The following is a 24,276-nucleotide window of genomic DNA, read 5'->3' on the forward strand; positions in this document are numbered from 1 at the left end:
CGAGGGATTGATTGCCGCTGCAGAATGCTATATTCTTATTTTACATTTACATGGTTGCCGTGCTGAGGCAGTGTTTTTTCATCGTTAGTGACGCATGAATTTTGTCGAATCATACCAAACGTGTTCTCCGTTACCGTTCGAACAAGATTGCACATGTTCCCACTTGTTTCTTCAACTACACGTAAATTCAATTTAAAAAACAATATACCTGAAAAAACTCCGAGTTACATTAAATAGAATCAGAGATGAATTAGTTGGGTCTTTTAGTTTTCGCAGTATGTTCGAAGCGAAGAATAATAGTATTGTCTCGCGAAATGTGATCAAATCTTCCGTGAAGCTCCCACCAAAGCTCCGATCCTGTTTTAGAATTTTGAAACTATGCGGTCTTCTTCTTCTTCTTCTTCTTCTTCTTCTTCTTCTTGGCGTAACGATCTAGTTGACCTGCCCCGTTAGGGGCTTATGAGCCTTGTTACCCTACGTGTACGTGGATAATCAGTCTTCTCGTACAGGGGACGGTCCGGTGTCGGTTGGGATTCGAACCCACGCTGTCGAGGTGGTGAGCCCCGGCGCTCATGAGCAGATTTTCTAACCGGCGCTACCGCTCGGCTCTCGTGGACCCCCAATGCGGTATGTGGACATATAACACCGTGAATTGAACAGGATCACACAGCATCCGTTGAAATTACTTAGCTTAGCTAGATAGGCTTGGATACAGGACTCCCATTGATTTGAAAATTCACATTTACCGGATGATTTTTATTTCATTTTTTCACGATAATGCCGAAAAGAACCCTTTATAGGGGGTTTCTTTGTTTATTTTAATGTTTTCACGTTGAATTTTAAAAATGAGCTCAACTGGTGGGAACTGGCGTTTTCCTTTGGATACGTCAAGATGTCAAACCAAGTCTACTATGATTATGACAACATGTTTTAACGAACCAAGCCTACTGTGTTTCTCACCTTTTAATTCAATAAAGTGCTATAAATACATTTTGAATTCCATATATGGAAGGATACTTGTACGGCATTTATTTATTGACCTCTTTTTAATTACAATTTTCGTTCGCGAACTTTACATATCGCTCATTTGAAATTATTTTCTCTAACACAACACATAAGTTATTTACATTTATTGCCCTTTTTCAACTACGCATTTAGAGCAATGCGCCCGATTTCACATTCAATGGCCATTCTAGTACAACGGATATTATTTATTTAAAAAACGGGCCAACCATTTTATCTTACATAATTATTACTACAAACCATCCTTACTATGGGAAATTGCCTTCGATAATAGTGATGACCTATTTTGTTCATTTTATTTTATTTTACAGAAACCTTTCAAAGACGGACAACGTATAAGCTTGTACTCTGCGATAGAATTCATAAACGTATTCTTCATTCTTTTGACAAACAACGTTTTTCCTATTTACATTGAACAGAACGACTCATTCTCAAACTAAGGAATCTCTTCAACATAGGTTGCCGGGAAGATTCCGATTTGGCCCCGCAGCGCCCCAAGCCACCAGCCGTCCTCCTGCTTGATGTGCACCTCCAGAATATCGCCGGGTTGCAGCTCCAGCTCGTCGTAAAGCTTTGGTGTGTAGCTGAACAGTGCCTTGCAGTGACCTAGGACGATCGATTGTTTGGATGACGCAGTTCCCGAGCATCCAATTTCGGTGCCATTTGCATTTAGACCATTACCGGTTGTCGGGTGACACCCATTTTCCTTGGCCGTCAGTTTCGGATCGTCATCTTCGTCCTGGGAGGAGAATTCATCTGCAATAAATTGATCAGCAAGTTTTGAAAATGAATATGATGCTCTTCTAAATGGCCATTATGCGATTACAAACCAAAATCGGAATCGGGCTGGTTCGATACGCCATCGGCCACGCCTCGGTCCCAGACGGGACTGCTTTCGTCCTGCACCGTTGCCTTTCCCACTTTAGTGACCGTCTAAAGGAAAGAAAATTTAAAACATTACAAAGTTGTCACAACACAAACGTAAGCGAAACCGTAATATGTGATGAAGACAATTTAGCTAAAAGCAGGGCAATGGATTCAAACCAAAAATGTAGGTTACAAAAGAGCAAAGTAGAAAAATTAACACAACTATGGAATTTGTAATTTGAGAAGATAAAATTACAAACCATTCGCTTCAATGGATTTCCACCGTGTTTGTATTTGATTGCGTTGAAAAATGATTGAAAAAATAAAAACTTCAAGGTTTTGTTTGAAATCCGTTTGTCCGTTAGTGGAACGAAATGTTTTTGAATATCAATGGACTGGTCAAACACTTACATAGTGGCCTTGCTCTCCGTTGCATCCACTTCGGGCGTACTTGTGCACGATGTGTTTGATAAGCGTATCGTTTTTGATGTCCAAACAATTCTGCTCTCTCGACTCGTCCGTTTCACAGCTTTGCGCGCTATAGTCACGACCGTTGTTCGTACCACCCGAAGATTCCAGGTTGCCTTCATCATCCTGGTCGTGTTTCAGCCACAGAGGCACCTTCAGCACACTCGTCTGCAGACCAGTTCGATCGCGTGTTATCTAAAATAGAAGGAGATTGTAAAAGAATATGAATATGAATTCCTGGATTGAACTGGGCCGTCTAACCAGTCCAAGCATCAGACTAATTGTTCATCATCAATGGAATCGATAGAACGAAACTACTTTTAAATCAAGAACTATGTTTGTATGTTTTAATTGAACACTGTGACACCAGAATGTCTGTTCCATTTTTAATAATCACTTTTTGATTGTTGTAAAAACAAGCGATTGAAGTTGAAATTTTTCTGCATATTTGAAATTCTACATATTTGAATCAATTATGATCGAAACATGACTTTTCTTCTGAAAAACATCTATTTTCGCCGTAAACCGTACAAAATACACGAAAAAAAGCGTATTTTTCTTCCTAGTCGGTTGCTCCTATTATGGTGGTATGGTTCCTATAGTTGTGGTATCGTGTTCCTATAGTGGTAGTAGTACGAAAAACTTGAATATATTTTGACTATTACTTATTTTTGAAGCATATTTCAAACAGAACGGTAAAATACTACTTGACCAATGCGTTGTCATTGAAAATACTGTATTGTTTTACCGAAATATGTCCAATTTTAATTCATAAAAAAAACTTTGAATATTACAGCTAAAACTATAGTATATGCTTTCTCTTTTCTTTCTTCTGTTTCTTCTGCTGAGCCTCCTCCTGTTTTCGTCGTCTAAGTCTTGCTTTTTCGATTCTCTCCAGTTCCGCTTTGTTTATTTTGTAGAAACAGAATAAAATCACTAAATTTACCTGATTATATTGACCAAAAACGGAATAACACCAAAATATACTCGTTCCTTTCTTCTGTGTGTTACTTGTGAAAAAATCTATGGCTACTATAGGAACAACTTGGGTTTTTGTGCCTATAGTGGCACTATAGTAAAAACTATGAAAATATAATAAAATTATGCTAAAATGCACTAAGTTCGTATAAATCAATTATATTGTAGTATTTAAGAAGCGAAATCATATGGTTTTAATGATTTTGTAATGATTTATAGCCTTAAGGAAATCATGATATTCGTTATAGATTCTTAAGGAATGCAGCATGTTGAGACAACCTGTTTAGAAAATATGAATTTTGGAGCTTATATATTACGGAATTAGATGGTTCATATTTTTAACACTCCGCAGAAGATCAAAGAACATTTCATAGAAGAACAAATAACTCCATTGTATATATATCGGCGTAGAGCTAGGATTTTATTCGACTACAACCACTATTGGTACTAGCTCCACTATGGGTGCACTTACCCTACTTCTTACAAATTTTCTATTAATCATATCTAACTTTTCATTCTCACGCCGATGTATAAGGATATAAGGATTTTACCCAGATTTTTAGAGACAAGCAAATAAATCATTTTCATGAAGAACAAAGCTGACGATCTACAAGCGCATTCTAATTTAACTTTTAGATGTTCAGCAATCAGTTGGATATAATGATTATGCACTTTCACTTATCTTAACCCTCTACCAAAAAGCACACCCTACCAGCCATAGCTTCGGGTGGAGATAGGGAATTCAATGGACCAGAGTGAGATGGTGATTTGACACCTCTGGTGTAAGGTATTAGCAAAAATAGGCCGCCTTTCTTTTAAATGCGTTTTTTTCGATTTTCGTAGTTACTCCATTAATCTTACTTATCATGCATAAACTCAACAAAACTCATAGATGCGGTGAACAGAGAAAGAAACAACTAACCTGGATGTGTTGGGCAAGTGGATGGCTTGACCGCGGTTTATGGTCCAATTCCAAAAGTGCCGATTGCAGCTTATAACGAGCACCCTCAAGGTATGTGAGCATCGATCTTATCTAAAAAAAGATACACAAAGAGTAGTCAATTGGTCTAGCCAAAGCATGCGCTATCTCCCATCAACGGGACACCTACATGATATAGTTTGTCCGCAATGTTCTGGTTGCTTTCACCGTTTTTATCCAGCGTCTGCGAGAATCCCTTCAAACCATTGCGTGACCTCCGCTCCCGGTCCAGATCCTGGCGGATGAGCTGCAACAACTTAACCAGCGATTGCTTCCGCCGTTCCCGGTTCATGGCGAGCGTCGTGTGTTCGCAGTAAAAGTCCGGCAGCAACTGCTCGCTGGGGCCCTCGGTAGCCCGCCGTATGTTCTTCAGCACGTCCAGATCCTTGGCCACGCTGCACATGGCCACCTGGGGGCTCAGTCGGTCGATCGTCTTCGTCAGCAGTGGGCTCATCTCGGCCGAAAGTTTGAGGTAGTCGGAGACATGCGTTTTGAATTGCGCCAACCGCTGGCTCTCGAGGGTTTGCAGCATGGAAGAGCCGCGTAGGACGGACATTTCCCAATCCACGCGCGCACGTTCCGCCCGAATGCAGAGCGTGTAGTACTCCACGTCCGCCTTCTTCACGGCCTCTTCGGCCTTCTTCCGTTTGCCCTCGAGTTTGCTGCTATCCTTCTCCGACACCTTCGTGTCCTTTTCGTTCGTTTTGTGCAGCAGGCCGATCGAGGGCGTACGTTGTAGTCTGAAAATGGGTGGTAAATCGAGTTTATTAGCTTTACATTCCACTACGCAACCTAAGGAGAACGAAATACTTACTTTACGTCAAGCATGGCATCCTGCAGCTTCTCGTTTTCCCGGGCCGCTCCGTGCGAGTTCTTTTTCGCCTTCGTCTCCGCCGTCCGCCACTCGGCAAGGATGCGGGCGGACTTGTCCACGTTCGTCTCGATCGTCTTGCGTGCCTTGTGCTGGTTCTCGATGACCGCCTTCAGCGGCTTCACAACCTCCTCGGCCAGCGAGTTCGAGAACTGGCGGTGTACCTCGCTGCGGCCCTCCAGCTCGGCCGAAACGGAGCGCCACGATTCCGCGATCGTACCCGGCAGGTCCCGGCACGCCTTGTTTAGCTTGTTGGCGATCTTGGACAGTGATTTGGCGTACAGTTGTTCGATTTCCGTTCGCTCGTGCAGGATCGCGACCAGGTCCTTACCGAAGTCTCCGCCCTGTTTAACGAAACGGCGAACCTCTTCGAAGCCATTCTGGCCCTGCGAAAGAGAAAAGAGCGCAGGGAGATAGCGATTAATTTGCGAGTTTATTGCACATGGTATGATTTTAATTATTTCCAACACATTATAAAGTTCCTACTTTTATAAGGAATGTTCCAAATTGACACTATTATGATTGTATTTAAAATTCAAATTGACTATCAATTGATTGACGGTTATGTAAATGTTATGGATTTGTCTTAAATGATAAGGTATTTCGTAGAAAACATATAATTTGGGCACAAACCGTACACAACATTTATTTAAGAATTCCGCTGTGAATTTAAGAATTACATGGAAAAAAGTTACTTGAAACCATAAAATGTTGCAATAATACAACATTTAAAATAAAATTCTGAAGCTCAGATAAAAAAAATGTAGTAGTAGATTATTCCTTTTTATAAAGCAAATACTTTTCTCTTTTAAACAGGTTTAGCTTGAGATAAACTTTAACCCTTTCACGACCGTAAGCTATTCAAGACTAAAATTGGCAAAACAACACAATATTTTGGCTATTTGGAGTGCATAATAAGAGAATATCACCAGAAAAACCTAGCAGTATGTGTAGGTTTTTAATAATTTCGTGGGAAATATTTTTTTTATGAACCATAAAAGTCAATAAATGACCAGTATAGTTGTGATATCGGAATTTATTTTATTTGCTTTCTACTACAAATTACATAGTCAAAATTCTAAAAAAAAGAGTTTAGCCATTAGATTCTATGAGAAAAATTGTGAATTCATCAACTTGCCAAATACTAAGTTTTTGTTGTTGCTTGCACGCACAAATGGTTTGGTTTTGGAGCAATTAATTTTGATAGTTCTTTTTTGTTTATTCGTTCAGAAAGACATTTTCTGCCTTTGACATAATGTCTTTGATGTTTCGTTTCAAAAGTATCATTTTGATAATAGTTGAACAAACAGTAAAGAGTTTTGTAGATGGGAAAAATGTTTCCCTTGGTCGTGAAAGGGTTAAAAAATAAATTTTATAACTGTTGTTCATGTACCCAAGATGAATTCAGGTAAAAAAATCAAATATTCAGATAAATATTGGGCATATACCTTTTCTGACAACGCATTGGAAAAATATGAAAAACATGTGACGAAGTACAGCATCAGATATAGCAGCATATTAGAATTCCTGGTTCCACGAGGAGGATACAGGAAAATCCCATTGCGCTGATTGAACTACCTGCGAGCGGTGTAATCGGTCATGTAGGGTACAATTGTCAACCATTCCCTCCATCAATGATTACTTCCGGTTTGGTGGCAAAATCTCGACAGGTTGGATGATTCCTTTTCATTGCAACCCCCTTTCAGTAGCCGGCCCAGCTCCAGATTCATTTTGCACCGACCGAGAGGGCCCTTTTATCTTGCCCCAGCGTAGTATTTATGGCTATTAATAAGTAGCGACAACCCATTGCCAATTCCATTCCCTTTCGAAACGGAGTGCTCTCGAGTGAGTGATATCTAATCAAAACACACCACCTCCATTGCTGACGGCAGGGGTGTTAAGTCCACTCCGGTTTCCCTTTAGCAGCAAAATAAATCTCACACTAAATGAGGAAGAGATCAGACCACAGCGAAGGAAAATTATTCGCATCTCTATGTTGTGCGTAAAACAAGTTCGAACAAATATCTTTCAATATGAGGAGCGCCACTGTTTGAAATGGTTCTTCAATGACCTTTTTTCTGAAAGAATAACTAGTCGTGATTAAAGTGATTGAAAAAAGGCTCATCTTTTTTCGATAGTGCTTCCAGCTGTTGGTTTTGAAATTCACATTCAATTGAACGGAACCAATAGATCCATCGAAGTTAAACTTGCCCGAAACAACCACACAACAATCGATGTAAGTAGTTGTCTCACGTAGTGATAATCGTCTCGTAAAGGGAAAGCCGGCTGATATGTAGTATTCATTCTTTCAGCCAAATGAAACGGAACGGTCCGTACGTCGATTGGAACAGGTTAGAATTAATTTTTGGACTTCCTGTCGTACGCAAGTTATTCGCGGGTGGTTTTGTGCGTCGTTGCTTATCACATAAACTGAAAAACCATCAAAACAAGGGAAGAGGAAAACGAATTTAATTTCCACTACGCAATGACGATCCAGAGTCAATAGGATACTGATATTCTGTGCGTCTTTCTTAAGTCTTTGCAATGATCGATGTCGCATTACCTTTTTGTAAACCTACAGGAAAGTAAAACCTTTGCCTATCGATGCAAATGAGATTGAAACACAATACAACAATCGCGTTGAGATACACTACTTTGCTTACTTTTTTTTTGTAATTACTTTGCTCCTGGTTTTACGGCGCGTGGCAGGATCTTCTGTGCGAAAATGGTTTAAAAGATGTCCAAAAAGCTTGTGACGGTTGGAATCAAGAATAATATAACGTGCACTCGACCCCATTTGTAAAGGAAATTTGAAAATTTCTGTTTGTGTATAAAATATTCATGAAAAGGTTTAGGTACCAAATAAATGGGTGCTGCATTTAACACTAGTTTTGTTTAATCTACTTGATTTCCGCTTCCTATAGTTTAAATTTCAAATGTTGCTTATATAAGCATATGCTTGTTGCATGTTGCACAGTACTAAAAATCTAAGCTTCTTTGCAATGGCTATCATTTTTGAATAGGTCTAAAAAGTTATCTCCACATAAATAAATAAAAATACAACAACCAATAGTTATTATAACATATTATTTGGAAAGCTTTGCTTTTGCTTTGTTTCAAAACCGGCCTTTGAAATCAAGTTTATATACAAATTTTATAAAAAGATTTGTACTATTGTTATCTTGCTAAAAAAGTGTGCTCAAAAAGCTTGGCAGTGAAAGTGTTAAATGTTTGAACCCTTGAAAACAATAATATATTTATTTATTCATATTTATAAATTTATTTACATTATACGGCACTACCAACAGGCCTAATATGGACAATAACTCAGCAAATCGTTTTGTTTTAGTACTTAACTTAAAGAAATTTGCTGTTTGTTTGTATTTAAGATGTTGGTTAGGTGTTGCTCAAAGAGATCATTCCTTGTCATTTTTTACCGTTTGCTTAAGCCAATATGCACCAAGGAATACCCTTTATCCAACGCTGTTACCAAAGATCGAAATTGGCCTTGCGAGAAAATGTCATCTGAGAGGCCAACAGGTGCTCGTATCATATCGTATCCCATTTGCAATTTACAAACATCTTTTTCATGAACCTTTTTTCGTTTTTCGTTCATTGTTAAACGCCTTGGTGAACCGGTGCGCAATTCTAGGTCGGTGAAATTTCACTTCCAAACGCTGGGAGTACCAACTTCAGTACGTTCCCTCTCAGTGAGGGACATTTGCGACACGTAAATCCCTGTAGCCACAATCTTGCCCTTTCGTCCAACCAAGGCAAAGAAACTCACTGAATCTCGCGCAACAAAACGCTGCACAGACGTCTGGTGTGGCCTTGATTGACGTTCGCTTAACTGTTTGCTCAGTTTTATTTCTCAGCCCTGTCAGGTTTTGTGAAAGAAAGTTGTCCACGCACTCGATGAGGTGGAATGAGGGGGAGGAATAGCTGCTTTATATTCAACGGGTGTGTTAATCGCGAGCTCATAACCTGCTCCACAACGACACGCGGAAAGAAGCAAACCGGTAATCGCATGATTTTGGCGTATCGGTTTCAAGGACGCCGATCTTCCCCAAACGAGAACACGTTTTGGAGGGGATGGATTTCTGGTTTTCACGACGAATTCGGATTGAAATGTCTTCTAAAAGGGGACATTGTGTAATCAAAGAAATTGGAACTGAAGCTTAGATGATACGGAGCGAAGATCGAGAATGGTTTATTCCACTTAAACCAAATGTATAATAATAGCTTTGTGTCGAAATAAAAATATTCCAAATAAATCGAAAATATATCAATTCTTTCCAAATGCAAGTGGGACATATTTGTCTTCTAATATTGTCTATATTTTTGTAAAGAAAAAACCCCCGATTGATACCAGGTTGACAAAACCCGACTCATATTGAAAAGCAGGAAATAATTGAAATTATCTGTCCATTTTCTCACTCATTCACTCACATCTAATTGGCAGCATGCTGCGTTTTTGTGAGGATTTTCACCACTTGACCAAGGTGTCCCTCTGGGAAACTAGTTTTTCATCGAACATCATTAATCTCCCCCGTTCAAGGAAGCGAGGTACCTTAGAGCGAGGTACCTTAGATGATGCCCTAACCGGCCTTTTGTGTGTGTCTTTGAACGTCCGACAACAACCGAACCAAATTGATTTGATTTGTTAAGTTAAATGGTATGACGTTGTGACGGAAATCGAAGCCACTGCAAAGGTTTTGAGAAAAAGGTGCAATTTCTTCCCATGTTCGAACCACCTTTAATCATGGCGAAAAAGAAGCATCAAACAAGGCTGTCTGTTGATTTCGGGAAAGAAAAACCAACGACGATGTTGCGAAATGAAAACCACTTTTGCTTTCATTTAGAGGCGCTTGTTTGGTGGCGTGCGAAATAAAATTAGATACGGAGCATGGCGTTTCACGTCATACCCAATGGTTCAATGCTTCTTGAAATGATTTCAAATCGCCAGTGACAAGGAGTGCATGCCCCGAAATGGGACAATAGTTGTTTGGTAAAAAGCAAGGAAAAGCACTACAACGATGAAAATTCTATTAATGATTATTTGAGTGAATTGGTGGGATGTTCTTTAACAAAAATGTCCGACGATCTAAGACCGGATTAAATATTTCATGGTTCTCAAGAGTTAGAAATCGTATAAGAAGAAAATAGTTGAAATAGATTTCGCGGAAACAATTTCTTAAAGTTTTCTTATAATTAAAATTCATGAATTTAACGTGTGTCGTATTAAACGACAAAATGTAGTGTCATTTAAGGAATTCGAAAGAACGGTATTTTTTGTCTATTGAACATAAATTATCTTTTTGAACAAAATGTGTCGCTTTTGACATTTGAAAAAAAAATTCAAATATGTTTATTACAGCTAACAATAACATAGTAAGTAGCACAAAATAGCAGAATTAAGAAGCACAAATCACAAAACAGCTACAAAGGAGAATAGCCACGCGTGGAATAAATAAACACGAGCCGATTGGAAAACCATTACCTCGAGAATCTCCGCGTTGACACTCTTCCGGTTTATGGTGCGAGATCCGTCCCGATCTTCGGACGACAGTGTCCGGTCGCGGCGCGCCACACTGGACTCCGGAGGCGTCGGCATCGTGGCCTCATTTTCCGTCCGCGAATCTGCATCGCTCGTCGTCGTCGTGGTCACATCACTGCTATTGCGCTTCACCGCATTGCTGCTACTGGTGGTGTTGGTGTTAGGTCCAGCGTCTCCGACCCGCTGCATGGCGGCGTGCTTCTGCACCACCTCCCGGATGCGGCCCTGCTCCTCGCCGATCCAGCTCTTGAAGCCGCTCCACTTCTTCGTAATCTTTGCCTTCCGCCGGTCAAAGTCGATGAAGTGCTTGCCCGGAGCGCTCCGGTTCTTCAGCAGCGTCAGGCGCCGCTCGGACGGATGCAGTTGCTTCCGGTGCTCGCAGTACTCGTCGCTGTCCGGAAGCTGGTGTGCGGACCCGCGGAATGCGGCCGACTCGTTGATCTGGCGCGTCAGCTCGTTCAGCTCGTCCATCGACACGGCCAGCTGGCCGGCACCGGTGCCCGCGTCCGTCAGGCTCTGCAGACTGGCCGACTTCAGGTCGAACTCTTCCTCCCGCGTCGACCGGCTGCCGGTGGACGATCCCGCACTTCCACTGTGCGTGCTACTGGCGAAGCTCTGCTGCACTACCGGCGGCACGTCGTAGTGAGCTGCCGGGCTCGGCAGGTTCTGGTACAGGTTGTCCCCGCAGGTGTCGCTCACCAGTGAGAGGTTGATTTCGTTCAGCACGTGGTGGGAGCGTGTCAGATCGTACGAGGACTCACCGGCCGGTTTGCGGATACCGTCCGAGCGGGTACTGCGCGGGAAGTCGTAGATGCTCTCCACCGCCGGACTGTTCGGAACCGACACGGTTCCGGTGGCATTCGTCCGGTGGGGCGTTTGATGGAGATAGACTTGCGCGTCGGAGTTTCCCGAGAGGTTTAACGAGGGAGCCTTCGAGTACAGCGATAGCCGCACCTCCGTACTATGGTGTTGGTGGTGGTGGTGGTGGAGGTTGTATGCCGACTTGGAGCGACTCTTCTCCAGTTGCCTGTACCGTCCACCCTCCGCATCGCCCTGCCCCCCGACGTTCCCATCCAGGAAGCTGCGACAGTTGTTGTTGCTCTCCGGCAGGAAGGTGAACCTGATCTCGCCAAAGTTCGGCAGCGAGCTGTTCGCGTCCAGGAAGACATCGTTCTCGCTGTCCTCCGATGTGGTCGGAGTGCCGGCCGGTCGCCCCACCACCCTCGACGACGGGACCCGCGGCAACGGCAGCTGCTCCACCGACGAGTCCGTATCGAAGTCGAACTTCATCGTCTTCGAGATGAGCACCGGTGCCCCGATCTCGGGCCGAAAGTCATCGGACCGGGTACCGCACATGTCGTAGCTGTCGGAGAGCGGCTCCGCCACGCCACCCTTCCGGCCGGGCGTTTTGCGCAGAAAGCGCGTCCCGATCACGCCGGAGTAGCGCTTCGTCAGCTTGTCGAACAGATTCGAGGACGACTTGCCGTGCTTGCTGCCGACGCCACCAGTCGCCGCCACGTGCTGCACATCGTAGTTTCGCTTGATCATCTTCCCCGTCGGCACATCCGATCACACACACACACGTCCTCTTTTCTTCGGCACTTGTTCGAGATGTTCACTTCTTTTACGTTCGATTTTTCTTCGCGTTCGTCACGATGTCGTCACATTTTTCTTCCCTTCCGCTCGGCCGATTCGGATGGAGGATCACTTTGTTTTCTTCTTTTGATTTCCAATAAAACTTTTCACATTTTCGGTCGCTTGTCTGCTCGGGCGCTTTCCGGTGTGGCGTTGCAATTTCCCGCCTGCTCACGATCGCCACCGTCACGCCGTGCGTCGCTTTTTCAGTCTTCCGATGCGTCTGCTATCAATAAACAATTAGTTTCACTTTTTACGTCGCTAACTAACGCTTTTCTTCGCTTTTTCTGGTGGAAAACTAGCTGGTCGATCGGGCTTGTTTGAGTTGGGGTGCAACTGTGGGTGCAATAAACAATATATTGGGATTCACGGCGAGAAAACTGTTTCACGGCGAGAAAACCACCGTCAACGGTTGGATTATCAGGCAAGTGACACACGCAAGCGGAAAAGTCGGACCAAAATACGACGACAACCTCCTCCCCTTTCCCCGGGCGGCATGCAACCAAGCATCGAAAATGAAGTCGTCGAAGAAAAAGGTACAATTAGTGGAAAGGTAAACAGAAAGCCCGCGAGCTCGGTGCAAATTTTGGCCACATCCGGCGCGGTAAAGCCAATGATTTGCGAATGATTTATCGACCTTCGGTAGCGCATTAGCAAGTCAGTGTGCGGTACGGGAGGAAACCACGGTCCAACCCAAACGCGATGGAAAGCGATCCGTGATCCGTGGATTAACTTTGACCGAACGGGCTGATAGTCGGGCCGTTCCGCAACAAGTGGGAAATTAATAACAAGAAAACGCATCGCAAGGAAAGCAAAATTTAAAACCCCCGACAGCAGTCGGCTCGCGGAAGAGTGAAGAAAAACTTTCGGCGAATGAAAGTGAAATTGGTCTGGTGAAGATGGTTGGGTTGCAAAAATTATTACATCTTACGTGAAGGCTGATAGCAATCGGAGGACGAGATTAAGCGGAGCCTCTTTTCACTTCGCAAAGATTCTTCTTGTAGCAATCGTTTTAGTTCCATTTATGTTTGGCAATCGTTTGATTATGTAATTAATTTTTGATGAACCATTGCGATGTTTCCCTCTCAGAAAAAAGGGGAATGGAATGAGAAAACCGTTTGTTGAGTATTTTGCAACAAACATAAATTAGTACAATACGAGTTTATGTATTCATCTCCCAACAGTTTAGCAATAAATCATTCAATACCGTTGCGACCACTGCGAACGATCGTTTCAAGTAAATCATTAAGCAACATCTCAAAATCTTGCATGTCCTCCATAATAAATCCCACGAAATATAGATAATTATCCTATCGAGAGGGAAAACTTATACTCCAACCTGCAGTCGCCAAAGTGGTCATTCGATGCATGGGAAAGAAAAACAAAAGTTGAAAAATCCGCGAGTCGCCAAACAATTTGTCCATCGACTTTGAGGGACACGGCACACAGACAACACAATCAGCGATCTGCCAATAGTTTCACACATTTCCGACGGCAGTTTCCCGCGACGGTGTCTCACGCCACATGAAAAATGTTTTGCGCATTCTGCAAGAGGTCAGTTTGCGCAGCCATTTTGGTTGGTTTATTTTACCTTTCTGCTTCCCTCGCACGCGCACAAACATTGCGGGATTCGTTAGGCGGTCAAGTCCCACGAAAATAGCCGCGAGAAGAATTACTACCACCACACGGACAGTAGTCCACTCCCGGGCTCCCACCTAGCGGGTTCGTCCGTCGAACGCATGGATGGACTGTTATTTTTGGCAGTTTGGCGCTCTGGTGGTCGCACCGACCGTTCCCTTGGCCTACGTGGTGGTAGTGCATGTATTTTTTCTAACCTTCTCCCGAGGTCATAATTCATTTACGGATTGTTCACCAACCGTCTGTGGAGGATGGTTTAAATTCCATTATGGCAGCACCTGTGCGCCCTTTCCCGGTGTTCGCTCGCTAATGATGGTTTCGTGCCACTAGCCGACTTCACTTGGAATGTCTAAAGCCACGAAGGGAAGGCGGGATCCCTTCGAGAGCTCCCCAAAGGGAAAAGAAGATGGAAGTGGAACGAATCGAACGCCTCGAGTGACCTCTGTAACGCCCGCCGAATGGACCCGGCGAGTGCTCTCGATAGAAGAGAAATGTCCCACTTAGGGGCGACTCGAGGGAAGTCCCGGTTTGCACGCATCAAACCTACATCTGGTTCTGGCTCATCAACGGTCCCTTCATCGCCTCCATCATTATCAGTTGCCGGTAAACTGAAGGCGCTGCTCGAGCTGCTGCTGAAGCTGGTGCTCGATCTGACCCTGTTGGATGTAGTGCCGGATCAGATTGAAGCAGAGCACGCAGTAGGTGAACACCTCGAAGGCCACACAGAGCAGGATGTGAATGATTTCCAGCCGATAACCCATCATTGGCTGTCGTCCGAGGAGCTCTTCTAACGTTGAAGGCTGCTGCTTCGCAAGGTAAAAAACCTTAACACCCACAAAACACTAGCACACTGTTAGTAATCCCGTCAAAAAGTCTCGAATCGCAACGCGGTCCCGCACTCGTCGGTTTGTCGAACACGACGGAAACAAATGGCGGCCTCAAGATTGTCCGCGACAAAACCAACGAATCTCCGAGGTGAATGTTTTACTTCCCGGGAATATGAGCTTCTATTTCCCGAGCAGAGCGTGAGAGTTTGTTGACCACTCAGAAGATGTACTAGGATTGTACAGTGAGGCAAAAGATTTTTACAAAAAACTATTTGTCTGGGTCAAAATTACTGATCACGGCACTCTAAGTAATAGCCAAACTGTTTAGCGTTATTACTTATACCCTTTTTCCTCATATTATGATTATTAAATGTGTTTTGCAATAAAGTCTTTATATTATGAACTTTTACAGAAAGCGTAAAAAACTCCAACACATTTTTTATTTATTTTCCCTAGTGCAATGTTGTTTCCCAAAATTCTTCTTCATCGGTGAAATTTTACGCAAATTAGAGAGAGGTGTAAATTTGGTATTTTATTTATTATTACTTGAATTTATTGTTATGGATAAGAAAAATATCATTTGTCAAAAAAGTAACATTATAATAAATGTCAGCCTTTTCTTTCTCAAACAATTTTACTTTATAAAGTTAAAAGTTAATATAATGCCACATAGTTTCTCTTGGCGGTTCACTGTTGATTATCTCGATGTGAACGAAGAGAATTTTCTTCTCATCCCCACGGGAGGAAAAAGAAAAAAACCCATCCAATACAACTTTGAGAGGCATACGACGAACCCTTAGAAAAAGAGGCATTTATGCCCTGCTCGGGAGTGTGAGACATGATGTCAGCAGGAGACCATCCGTTATTAGCATTGTGAACCGATTTTCCTTTTAACGTTTGCTCAATCTCGTCGGATTAAACTGTCTCACTCTGGTTTTCGGATCGAATCTCGTCTGAGCGATCGAAGATGATCGTGCCCGTGCAGTTGGGGTGCACGGACCGCGGAGATTAAGTCCCTACAGCTAGAACATTCTGGGGTGCCCAAGAATGACCACTTTCACCGTAGCTCAGAACGGTTTAGGAGCACCGACAAACGGCATTGAGAAACCAGAGAATCTCGGAAAACAGGTCTTCGACGGCAATTTAAATCTTCAAATTTATAGATATACGCGTTCAGCGGCATCATTTACCTTCTGCCCTGCATTCGGCACACTGGCGCTCCTTTGGAAGTGCTGCATAAGAGTGCGAGTTCGGGACAGAGAGAAGTGCAACGGAAAGGGGAAGAAAAAGAAAGGGAGAGAGAAAAAAACAAAGAATAACATTCATTCATTGAAGTCTCAAAACTGCGTGCTCCGTTCATCAACTCGAAATCATTTCTTCGTCTTGAGTGTCTTAAGTATTCGTGAACGGTGGAATGTTTGCTGGTGTTGTTGTGCGCGCAACAATATATTTGGAGTTCGCTTAACATGTCGATGGTTGCCGAAGCAAGAAGAAAAGTTCCTCCTTATGGTGGTTTTCCAATTTCATCCGTTACCGCCCGTTCCGTTTCTTTTCCAGCCAAATGGCGAGTCATTGGGAAAAATTAAAAATACACCCCACTAGAGAGGTTCCCACCTAGAGAGGGTGAAGGTTGGGATACTGTTACGTGTGGAGTACCCGCTCTAGAGCCTCTACGGACGATGATTGATGTAGGCGATGACAAATCCCATCGACTGAGAGTTCCCGACCCGCGTGCGTTCTTATCTGCTCACAAATTGTCGAGTGTATAACTAGCCCCCAAAAAAAAAAAAGGAAAAACCGCCGACGGGAAAATGGATACCTATTGCGCCAGCCCACTTGTTGCCCACGCAGCAGATCATGGTGGATCGATCAATGTTTTTTCCTTCGGCTTTCGTAATCGCCATGGTTATCCGATTTAACCTGCTTAATCGTTCAGCCGTGACAAGGTTTCAGCCGTTGGGACACGACGTTTGATCAATACTTATTTTTAACGAATGTTTGCTCACAAAAAATATCGATAGCTGGTTGGTTTGGTCTTGCGGAATGGAACGGATCCGTTTTGCGATTGTTGAAAACAAAATAAACGATTCGATGTAGGAAACCTATCCTATCTTTCGAAAGTCTCGATTCGATAAAAAGTATTTGGAGATTCTTTTGAGCAGCTCAAGCGAATCACAAATTGTTGGAATTCCAATATTCCACCGTAAGCAAGACTTTCAAAAGCTAGCAAGCGGAGAAATTTGGGAGGCGTCACTCATCATTTGGTAATCTGGTTCACCTGTCCTAATAATTGCAGACGTATATCTTAATGATCATCATTCTTGATAACACAGAGATGATTGTCAGATTTATCTCAATCTTATTTATTCCACGAGTTTCGCTGAACTCCTGAACTCTTCCACGAACGAAGGTAAAATCTTTGCGCCATCGTGACGTTTGAGGGCAAGTTATTTCTAGCTGTGAAACGCGTACGACCGAAGAGTTGTGCCAACTTGGCCTCACCCCTTCCCGGCTGCTGCCATTAGCTTTAAGGTTTTATGTGATCGACAGTTGACGATGGATACGCAGCCGAGGAAGAGCTGCTCGGATACACCGACACCGCACGCTTGACATACGGAAAGCGGATCATTTCGATCGGCACATCTTCAGCCGGGCAGAGGAAGCCGGATTCGGGCCGCTGGGAAATGCGATACGCACCGGGAACTGGTACGAGACCGGTACGGTACATTAAACCCCCCTTCGGCCACCGGTTGGGCGGCTCCTGTCTTCGTCGGTGTTCGGAGCAGTTTATTATTAAAACAACAATCATGTTGACGCATCGCTCGAGGTAGTAAAAACCGGAAGGCAATGTAGCTAAAACGGTTCGAGCATTCGATCATCTGGAAGACAAACTCCCAAACGGGCTAATGATGTAATTGAAGCTCCTTTCCCTCGCGCACAATCCATTTCCAGACGTTTTCCTCCATTGCGGGTCACAGCTTCAGAGACTTATGGAGGGAGGCAAGTCGGTGGGTGGGTGAAAAATATGCAAGTGCGCCTTCGGGACTGCGAGACGTTCCCAGCAGGAGGTGAGAACAACATATAAACAGACACACACACACACACACTGAACCAACTACTGTGGGAACGGGACGGCTTTAACGACGGATTGCGGATCCGTCTGAAACATCTGGCGATCGGATGATGCCGTGCGAAGGGAAAATAAGATTCTGGGGTTTTTTTTCTACTTTCCCAGCGTAACGTCAAGAATTAACGCCGGTAGGCTTTCCTTCAACGCTCTCGGAATGTACGTCAGGGCGAACAACAAGCGTGCATAATACGCTGTTTTCGGTAAGTAATTCAATTTAGGCAAATTTCCTCATTTATTCCGCAGACATTTTCTTTTCGCTTCAGTTGCACCGTTAGTCGGTTGTATTTATGTTTAGCAAACAGCAGTCATTCAAGAGGCGGAAGCGAAACTTTATGCAAACGATGGCCACATTGTGACGCATATTTGCTAAAAGTTAGCTAAAAATGAGAGCAGAAAAGGTCCCTATAATTTTTAACGGTATTATTTATTGTCTGTCTAGCGTAAACCTTCGGTTTAAAAATCAATATTGACCACATTGCCCAACTGAGAAAAGCGTTCCATTTATTTTGTGATTTATTCCCTCTTTGTAGTCCCAAACTTAGTACTTCTATGGTATCGGCTTTCAGAAAAAAGTATAATTAACAGAAAACCAAACAAAACATCCCATTCATTTCAGCTCAATCTTCCGCTAAGTCAACCTTGATCATTTTTTAACGGTTCGGCTGGCAAAAGTGTGACCTCGTACCGGTCCATATTAATAGGAAAGTGCCTACCATCCTTTTCAGCCCCTTCCAACGAAGCGCTTAATGTAAACCAAAGGCGGCTAAATTCCGCGTTCCTGTTTTGGTTGCCTGAAAGCCGACGAAAGGGAGATGATTTATAATTCAAACAGACCGGCCGACCGATCCGATCGACAGGTTGATTGAAGGTGGCTCACAGTAGGCAAAGAAAGGTGGCGAACAAAATGAAAGGAAAGCTCGGCATGGAAACAATTCCACTGTTCCCCGCCTTTTGTGCTCCAAGTGGGCGTACGGAAAAACACCCACCAGGGCGGTTGTTTTCCTATGCCCCATGTTTGTTGCTGGAGAAAAAAATGGAGAAAAGAATCAAACACAACATCCAAAAGGCATCAACGAGCGGCGTTTGAGTTAGGGTCGATCGTCAGTTTTCCACCACAAGCGCCCATCTCATTCCGATCCGGAGAGGAGAATCGATTAGATGTGATAATGGTAGGCCCGGAGAGTAGGTAATTAGTTGGTCGGTTAACCGGTGCTCGATTTCCTCTAGATTTCTTCCCGATTGCTATCCGTAGAAGGGCATGATGGTCGCCGCCACCGGCGTTGCCTACGCGAGCAAGTGTAGAACCATGCCGGAAGCTGCAGAAGAAAGCGGCTAGAACAGGGGGCAAAAGAGGAGAGTAAGGGCGAGTGTTTGGCGATGGCGCCCTAGAAGCGACCGCTCCGAGGTCGTTGTAATGATCAATATCCGGGATGTTCGAATTGGAAAATGCAATCACACTACGCGGGGCCTCCGAAAACGGGCCACGAAGAATAGGAAATCGTTCCGCACCGTGGAGGGCCCCGTTTTTGGGCCTCTGGACTGGGCATCCCGGGAGAAGGAAACAAGCGGGCGGTAAAATGGAATCTTAAAGGCAGAACTGCTTTGTGGAGAAAGAGAAGATCATAACGAAAAGTGGTAGACTAAAATGCCTAAATATTAGAAGCATTGAGGATTGAAAACATATAATTGATTGAGTTCAATTAAAGCAATATTACTCTTTTCTATATCCGATTGATCTTCCCATGAATTGAATGTCTTTTATTATTTCGTTTTTAAAATGAATGAATCAAATATATTGAGATTTATTCGACTTTACTCTACGTTGATCAAGAAACTCGAACATTAATTTTACGTAATTATAACAACTTTTCAAATATAGAAGAAGGTATCAATTACAAAACAAAACAAAAAAGCTGGTGATCTTCTAGGTGAATCAATCAATCAAGGCACTGGTTGCTCGTCTATGATATTGTCTCCGTTACAAACCATCCCGTATCGATGTCCCGCCGATCAGTGACGATCATTTCAGCCATTAGCTGGCATATAATTTTCAACTTAACCAAAACTGTTAAGGAACCAACCACCATCATCCCGAGTCAGCCCGAGCAATGTTTCGCGAAACCATTTTGGCATTGCTAATCTCTTTCTTTTCGTTTTCCTTCCTTTTTTCCGTTCCCTCCAAAGGTAATCGAAACCAATTAAAATAACATTGAGCCTACGGGACACTGTGGAGTGAGGAGAATAGTTTAGAATGTTTTTCCTTTTTGTATTTCAAGTTTTCATTAAACTTCCCTCGCCAAGCCGCGGTTCGCGGCCGTAACTGATGTGCCTTTTCATCGATCGTTGACCGTTTCTTCAAAAAAAAAACAAAAAGAGAGCTAACGTCTAATCCGGCCACCGGACACTTGAAGACACTAACTATTCCGTCGAACGACGTCGCAGAATTGAGGCGTTTTTATGGATCATCCGTCGAATTATGGGGTTTCGTCAGGATTAGGGGCGCAGGGTGTGCAAGGTAATCCCTTCCGTCGAGTTACGTTCAATTAGACACAGAAATCGAATCGTAAGTATTGCCACAGGAGCAACTCAAAATCGTACTTCATTTGTGGGTTCAAGTGTCTTGCGAGCCAGCCGTATCCAGTTACGATAAAAAGGGCCAATGTGTCAGAGAAGTATATTTTCAAAAATGTTTTAAATCCATATGGGACTTGAGTTGCCCATCTATATTAGTATGCACACTTGAGCACGCCAACTCTAGCAAAAGATGGTGTAATGATACTTTTTAATAGACATGTTAAATTCTTACGAGGGTGCAAAATACGCTCGAGATAAACTATCACCTTATCGTACCGTCGCTACCCTGGCCTTGCGCATGGAAAAGCCAAGACGAGCACGTCAGATGCGACCGTGTGGCTCCGCTTTGACAGGATGATTTAGAACGAATGACGCGAGGCGCGTTTATAGTTAGCACTGGACATGTCCACAGCACACCACTTCGCCTGTGCTCCTTTCCGTCTGTTTACCAGGGACGTTACGTAGCGTGACGCTAAACGGGCCGTGCCAGGAAGCACACAAGAAAATCACACACATGTCTGATATTCCGAGCAGGAGGAGGAGGGCCACTAAACACCAAACCCACGAGCGGACCTTGCAACTCGTCCTAGTCATTGGCGAGTGTTTAGTGTTTAGTCTCGTTTTATTGGATACGTGCCGCCGCCGGAAAGCGAATACAAAACCACCCCAAAAATGAGAAGAAAAAATAGAGAAGGGCTGCAAACAAGTCTCATTACGTCCGCACTGAGTGTGTAGGACAATGTGAGTAAATTGTTTTACGATAGTGTAGTTTTGATTCCTACGGATGTCGTTGCCTTTTTTTTCTTGTCGTTGCCCATAGTACTACACATCGTGTAGTACACCATCCAAGGAGACATTCATAAAACGTTGATATGGACCAAACGACAGGAAAACCAAAGTAAACAAAAAAAAGAGGGGGAACCATAACGTAACAGCCTATCACTTTGAAATTCGACACAATTTCAGCTAATGAAGTCCCGCTGTGTTGCAGTGCAGAAAAGTTGATGATATTTGATAAAAGATAGAGCAGGTTTTGGGAAGATAAAATTAAAAAAAACACCGAACACACACACACGCACACTTGTTTGCCACCACTGTGGCGCAATGATCTTCCACCATTTTTATAACGCGAGGACGTCAGAAGCGGGTTGAGGATGCGCAAAAAACAAATGATACGAATATTAATCTCGCACCTGAACGGCGATAAAAACCGACACAAACAAACAACACAGCGAGTTGATAGGGATAGCCCGTCTGCGTGCCCGTGTGCACTGTGATAAAACCGAGGAAGCTGTGTCGTTTTAGATTTTCGGTCAGCAGAACAAAGGGAGCACCTTTGCAGGATACGAAACACACCGCAGCACCGTACACGTAAGGACACCTGTAGGAGATTCCCGATCGCAACGAGAACCAATTGAACACACACAGATCACTCCCGGGGGTACGTTCGCCCGCACGCAGAACTGTTCTTCTTTCCCGGCCGGTACGCTGGGGCAGACTGAAGCGAACGAGATGAAGTCTCGCGCCGGCCGCTGCGCGACGAGAGAAACCACGCGCACGTTCCTCGCCCTGCCAGCGTCGGAACCGAATGCCACCCGAACGGTAACGGTCTACGCATAGAACGCACGCGGACCGAGAAGATCTACCGCGGTCTACCAACTCCGAGGGAAGCACCAAACCGGTACTCTCGACGTGCGGGGTTGCTGGTGGATGGTGGCGCACAGACACATACACACACGCTCTGCGTCTTTCTGGAGCACGCACCCATCGTGTCCAGCACTCGCACCGGGTGGCGTTTTGGGGCACGCCGCGGGAACGAGCTCCAACAACGCGCACACACACACACACGGTACACGGGAAAATCGGTCACCGATGTTGACGCGCTTGGCGGTCGAATTACATAAGTCGAGTAAAACTGCAACTTTAATCCAATTTCGGTTCTGCTGCTCGCCGACGAAACACCGGGCTGGAACTGGACTCGCGGTTAAGCCTTCGAACGACCGCCATTGGGCTAGTCTCGTGCCAACGGTGAAAGGTTGCTGGAACGCGAACGAGTTGTGGTATGTTTACACTTTTTGGCAGCATCTAGTTCCAAGCGCGGATCGTAGGAAATGTGCCCCGAACTGGCCACGATAACCGTCGCCGTGGTTATTGTTTGAAATTTTTGTCACCACCACCAGCTCTGGGCCCTTGTTATTGTTGTCGTTCTTTCTTCGTTTACGGTCGGGAAAAAACAACAACGGCCCCGACCAGGAAGGCGGAGGCCGGAGTTGGGGCGCAGGACAAATCAGCACGATACCAGTGAAAGAATGTCGGTAAACAAACAGCCCGGCGCTGCCGTGTTTCTCCGTCGATCGCGTTCGGGCAGCGGGGTTTTTACTTATGCCGTTATGGTTTCGAGTAGGGTTTTCCGTTTGTTTTCTTCGCTTTTAAACACAAAATTGTTATGTGACATTCCACTGGCTCGGAGTGACATGATGGCGATAAACCACTACCGGGTTCTACCGGGAGTCTTGGGCATGCGCCGTTACGAAAACTTCCGCAATGTTCTGGCGCGGCTGGGAAGCTTACTCCAAAAGCGCAACTTCAGCTGACGGAGGAGAACTGTTTGGAAAAACCTTATTGAAAGTCAACATTCAACTGCGGTGGAGAATATAGACTAGAATGGCTAATTTTATTCTTATATAGCGACACCAACTTCTGGGGTTGTAATAGTACGTGAACCTTTTTTTTCTAAAGATATAAGAAATTCAGCTCTTGATGGTCTCAGTGATTAACTACAAGAATTTGGTGAGAACCTACACTTTTCCATTGTCTTGAGTTTATTGACGTGCATGAACATTCACCCGACCGCCTCGTAGAGTCACAATAGATCCCAAGGTTAGGTTTTTTATTCCAAAAAAGAGCACTAAGTTGACTTATTTATCTTCCAAATCTTGGAAATTCTTCTCCGGAAGTTGATATCGTCAGGAGTGCATCGCTAGAACATCACTATAATGAAGTCACTTTCCAAAATGGATGAGCAAACCGGTCACAGAAGAATTTCACACTTTTTCGCTCTAAATCGCTCCATCAAATCAATCCCGCACAGATATCAAACGGGATCCCAGTCACGGATAACATCACAGCTTGTAGAGCAATATGCTTGCCTCTAGTTCACACGTCAAGGGCGGTACGCCGATACGTCTTTCGGCTACTAAGACACGCCGCGAGCACTACCAGTGTCAAGTCCGCGGAGGTGACACTAACGAGAACGACTTCACCACAACTGGGCAACTTGCCCTCCGGATCGACACTAACGTGCGATATGCGGTTGCTGCGCCACGGACCGTGAGTTCGGCGCGAAATACTTCACCTCATCTCCGCGCACCTTGTTTTCGGCATTTTGGAGCGCACGGTTTAGAGCGGTGCTTAGGGGGGTTTTCTTTTTTTCGGTAGTATTCAACCCTCTGCTTCGCGTGTTGTGGATGTGTTGGTAGTTTTTGGATATCACCCACTCCCCCATTGGGGCACGCGGTTGCAGTGGACATGGACCACCCTGTGGCAGGTGCAGAGAAACGCGCGTTGGAGCTTCTTCTCGGAACGTGCCAACAAATTTATTTTCCTTCTCATCACGGCCAAGCGCTCTCTCGCGCGCGGGAAACACGCAAACATTGTTGTGCGGTTTGGAAGAAACGCAACCACCGGCGGGATGAAGAGAGAGGGTGATGGACTGCTGGGAGAGTCTGT

The 24,276-nt window shown here is 44.3% G+C and overlaps 1 protein-coding gene across 9 annotated transcripts; it reads right to left on the minus strand.

Annotated features, from left to right (window-relative positions):
• Positions 1-997: 997 nt before the first annotated feature.
• On the minus strand, positions 998-22,040 carry LOC131272321 (uncharacterized). Of its 9 annotated transcripts, none has more exons than XM_058274010.1 (8): positions 21,882-22,040; positions 10,687-12,604; positions 5,130-5,572; positions 4,446-5,055; positions 4,259-4,369; positions 2,302-2,553; positions 1,854-1,956; positions 998-1,779 (listed from the first exon to the last, which is right to left on the minus strand). In XM_058274010.1, exons 2-8 carry the CDS (start codon positions 12,289-12,291, stop codon positions 1,460-1,462), a joined length of 3,444 nt encoding a protein of 1,147 aa, XP_058129993.1. In that variant the 5' UTR covers positions 12,292-12,604; positions 21,882-22,040; the 3' UTR covers positions 998-1,459. The 9 variants fall into 9 exon arrangements, with proteins under 9 accessions (XP_058129993.1, XP_058130001.1, XP_058129994.1 ...); XM_058274018.1 differs by having other exon boundaries at positions 10,687-12,601; positions 21,929-22,034; XM_058274011.1 differs by having other exon boundaries at positions 21,917-22,030.
• Positions 22,041-24,276: the final 2,236 nt, after the last annotated feature.

The sequence above is a fragment of the Anopheles coustani genome, chromosome 3 (assembly GCF_943734705.1).
Source record: "Anopheles coustani chromosome 3, idAnoCousDA_361_x.2, whole genome shotgun sequence".
In the NCBI taxonomy this organism is placed as follows: Eukaryota; Metazoa; Arthropoda; class Insecta; order Diptera; family Culicidae; genus Anopheles; species Anopheles coustani.

Coding starts and splice junctions, on each gene's coding strand:
- LOC131272321 (XM_058274010.1), bottom strand. CDS start 12,291: ATGATCAAGCGAAACTACGATGTGCAGCACGTGGCGGCGACTGGTGGC. Junction 5,056..5,129: donor GATGCCATGCTTGACGTAAA/GTAAGTATTTCG, acceptor ACCCATTTTCAG/ACTACAACGTACGCCCTCGA. Junction 1,780..1,853: donor CCAGCCCGATTCCGATTTTG/GTTTGTAATCGC, acceptor AATTTATTGCAG/ATGAATTCTCCTCCCAGGAC.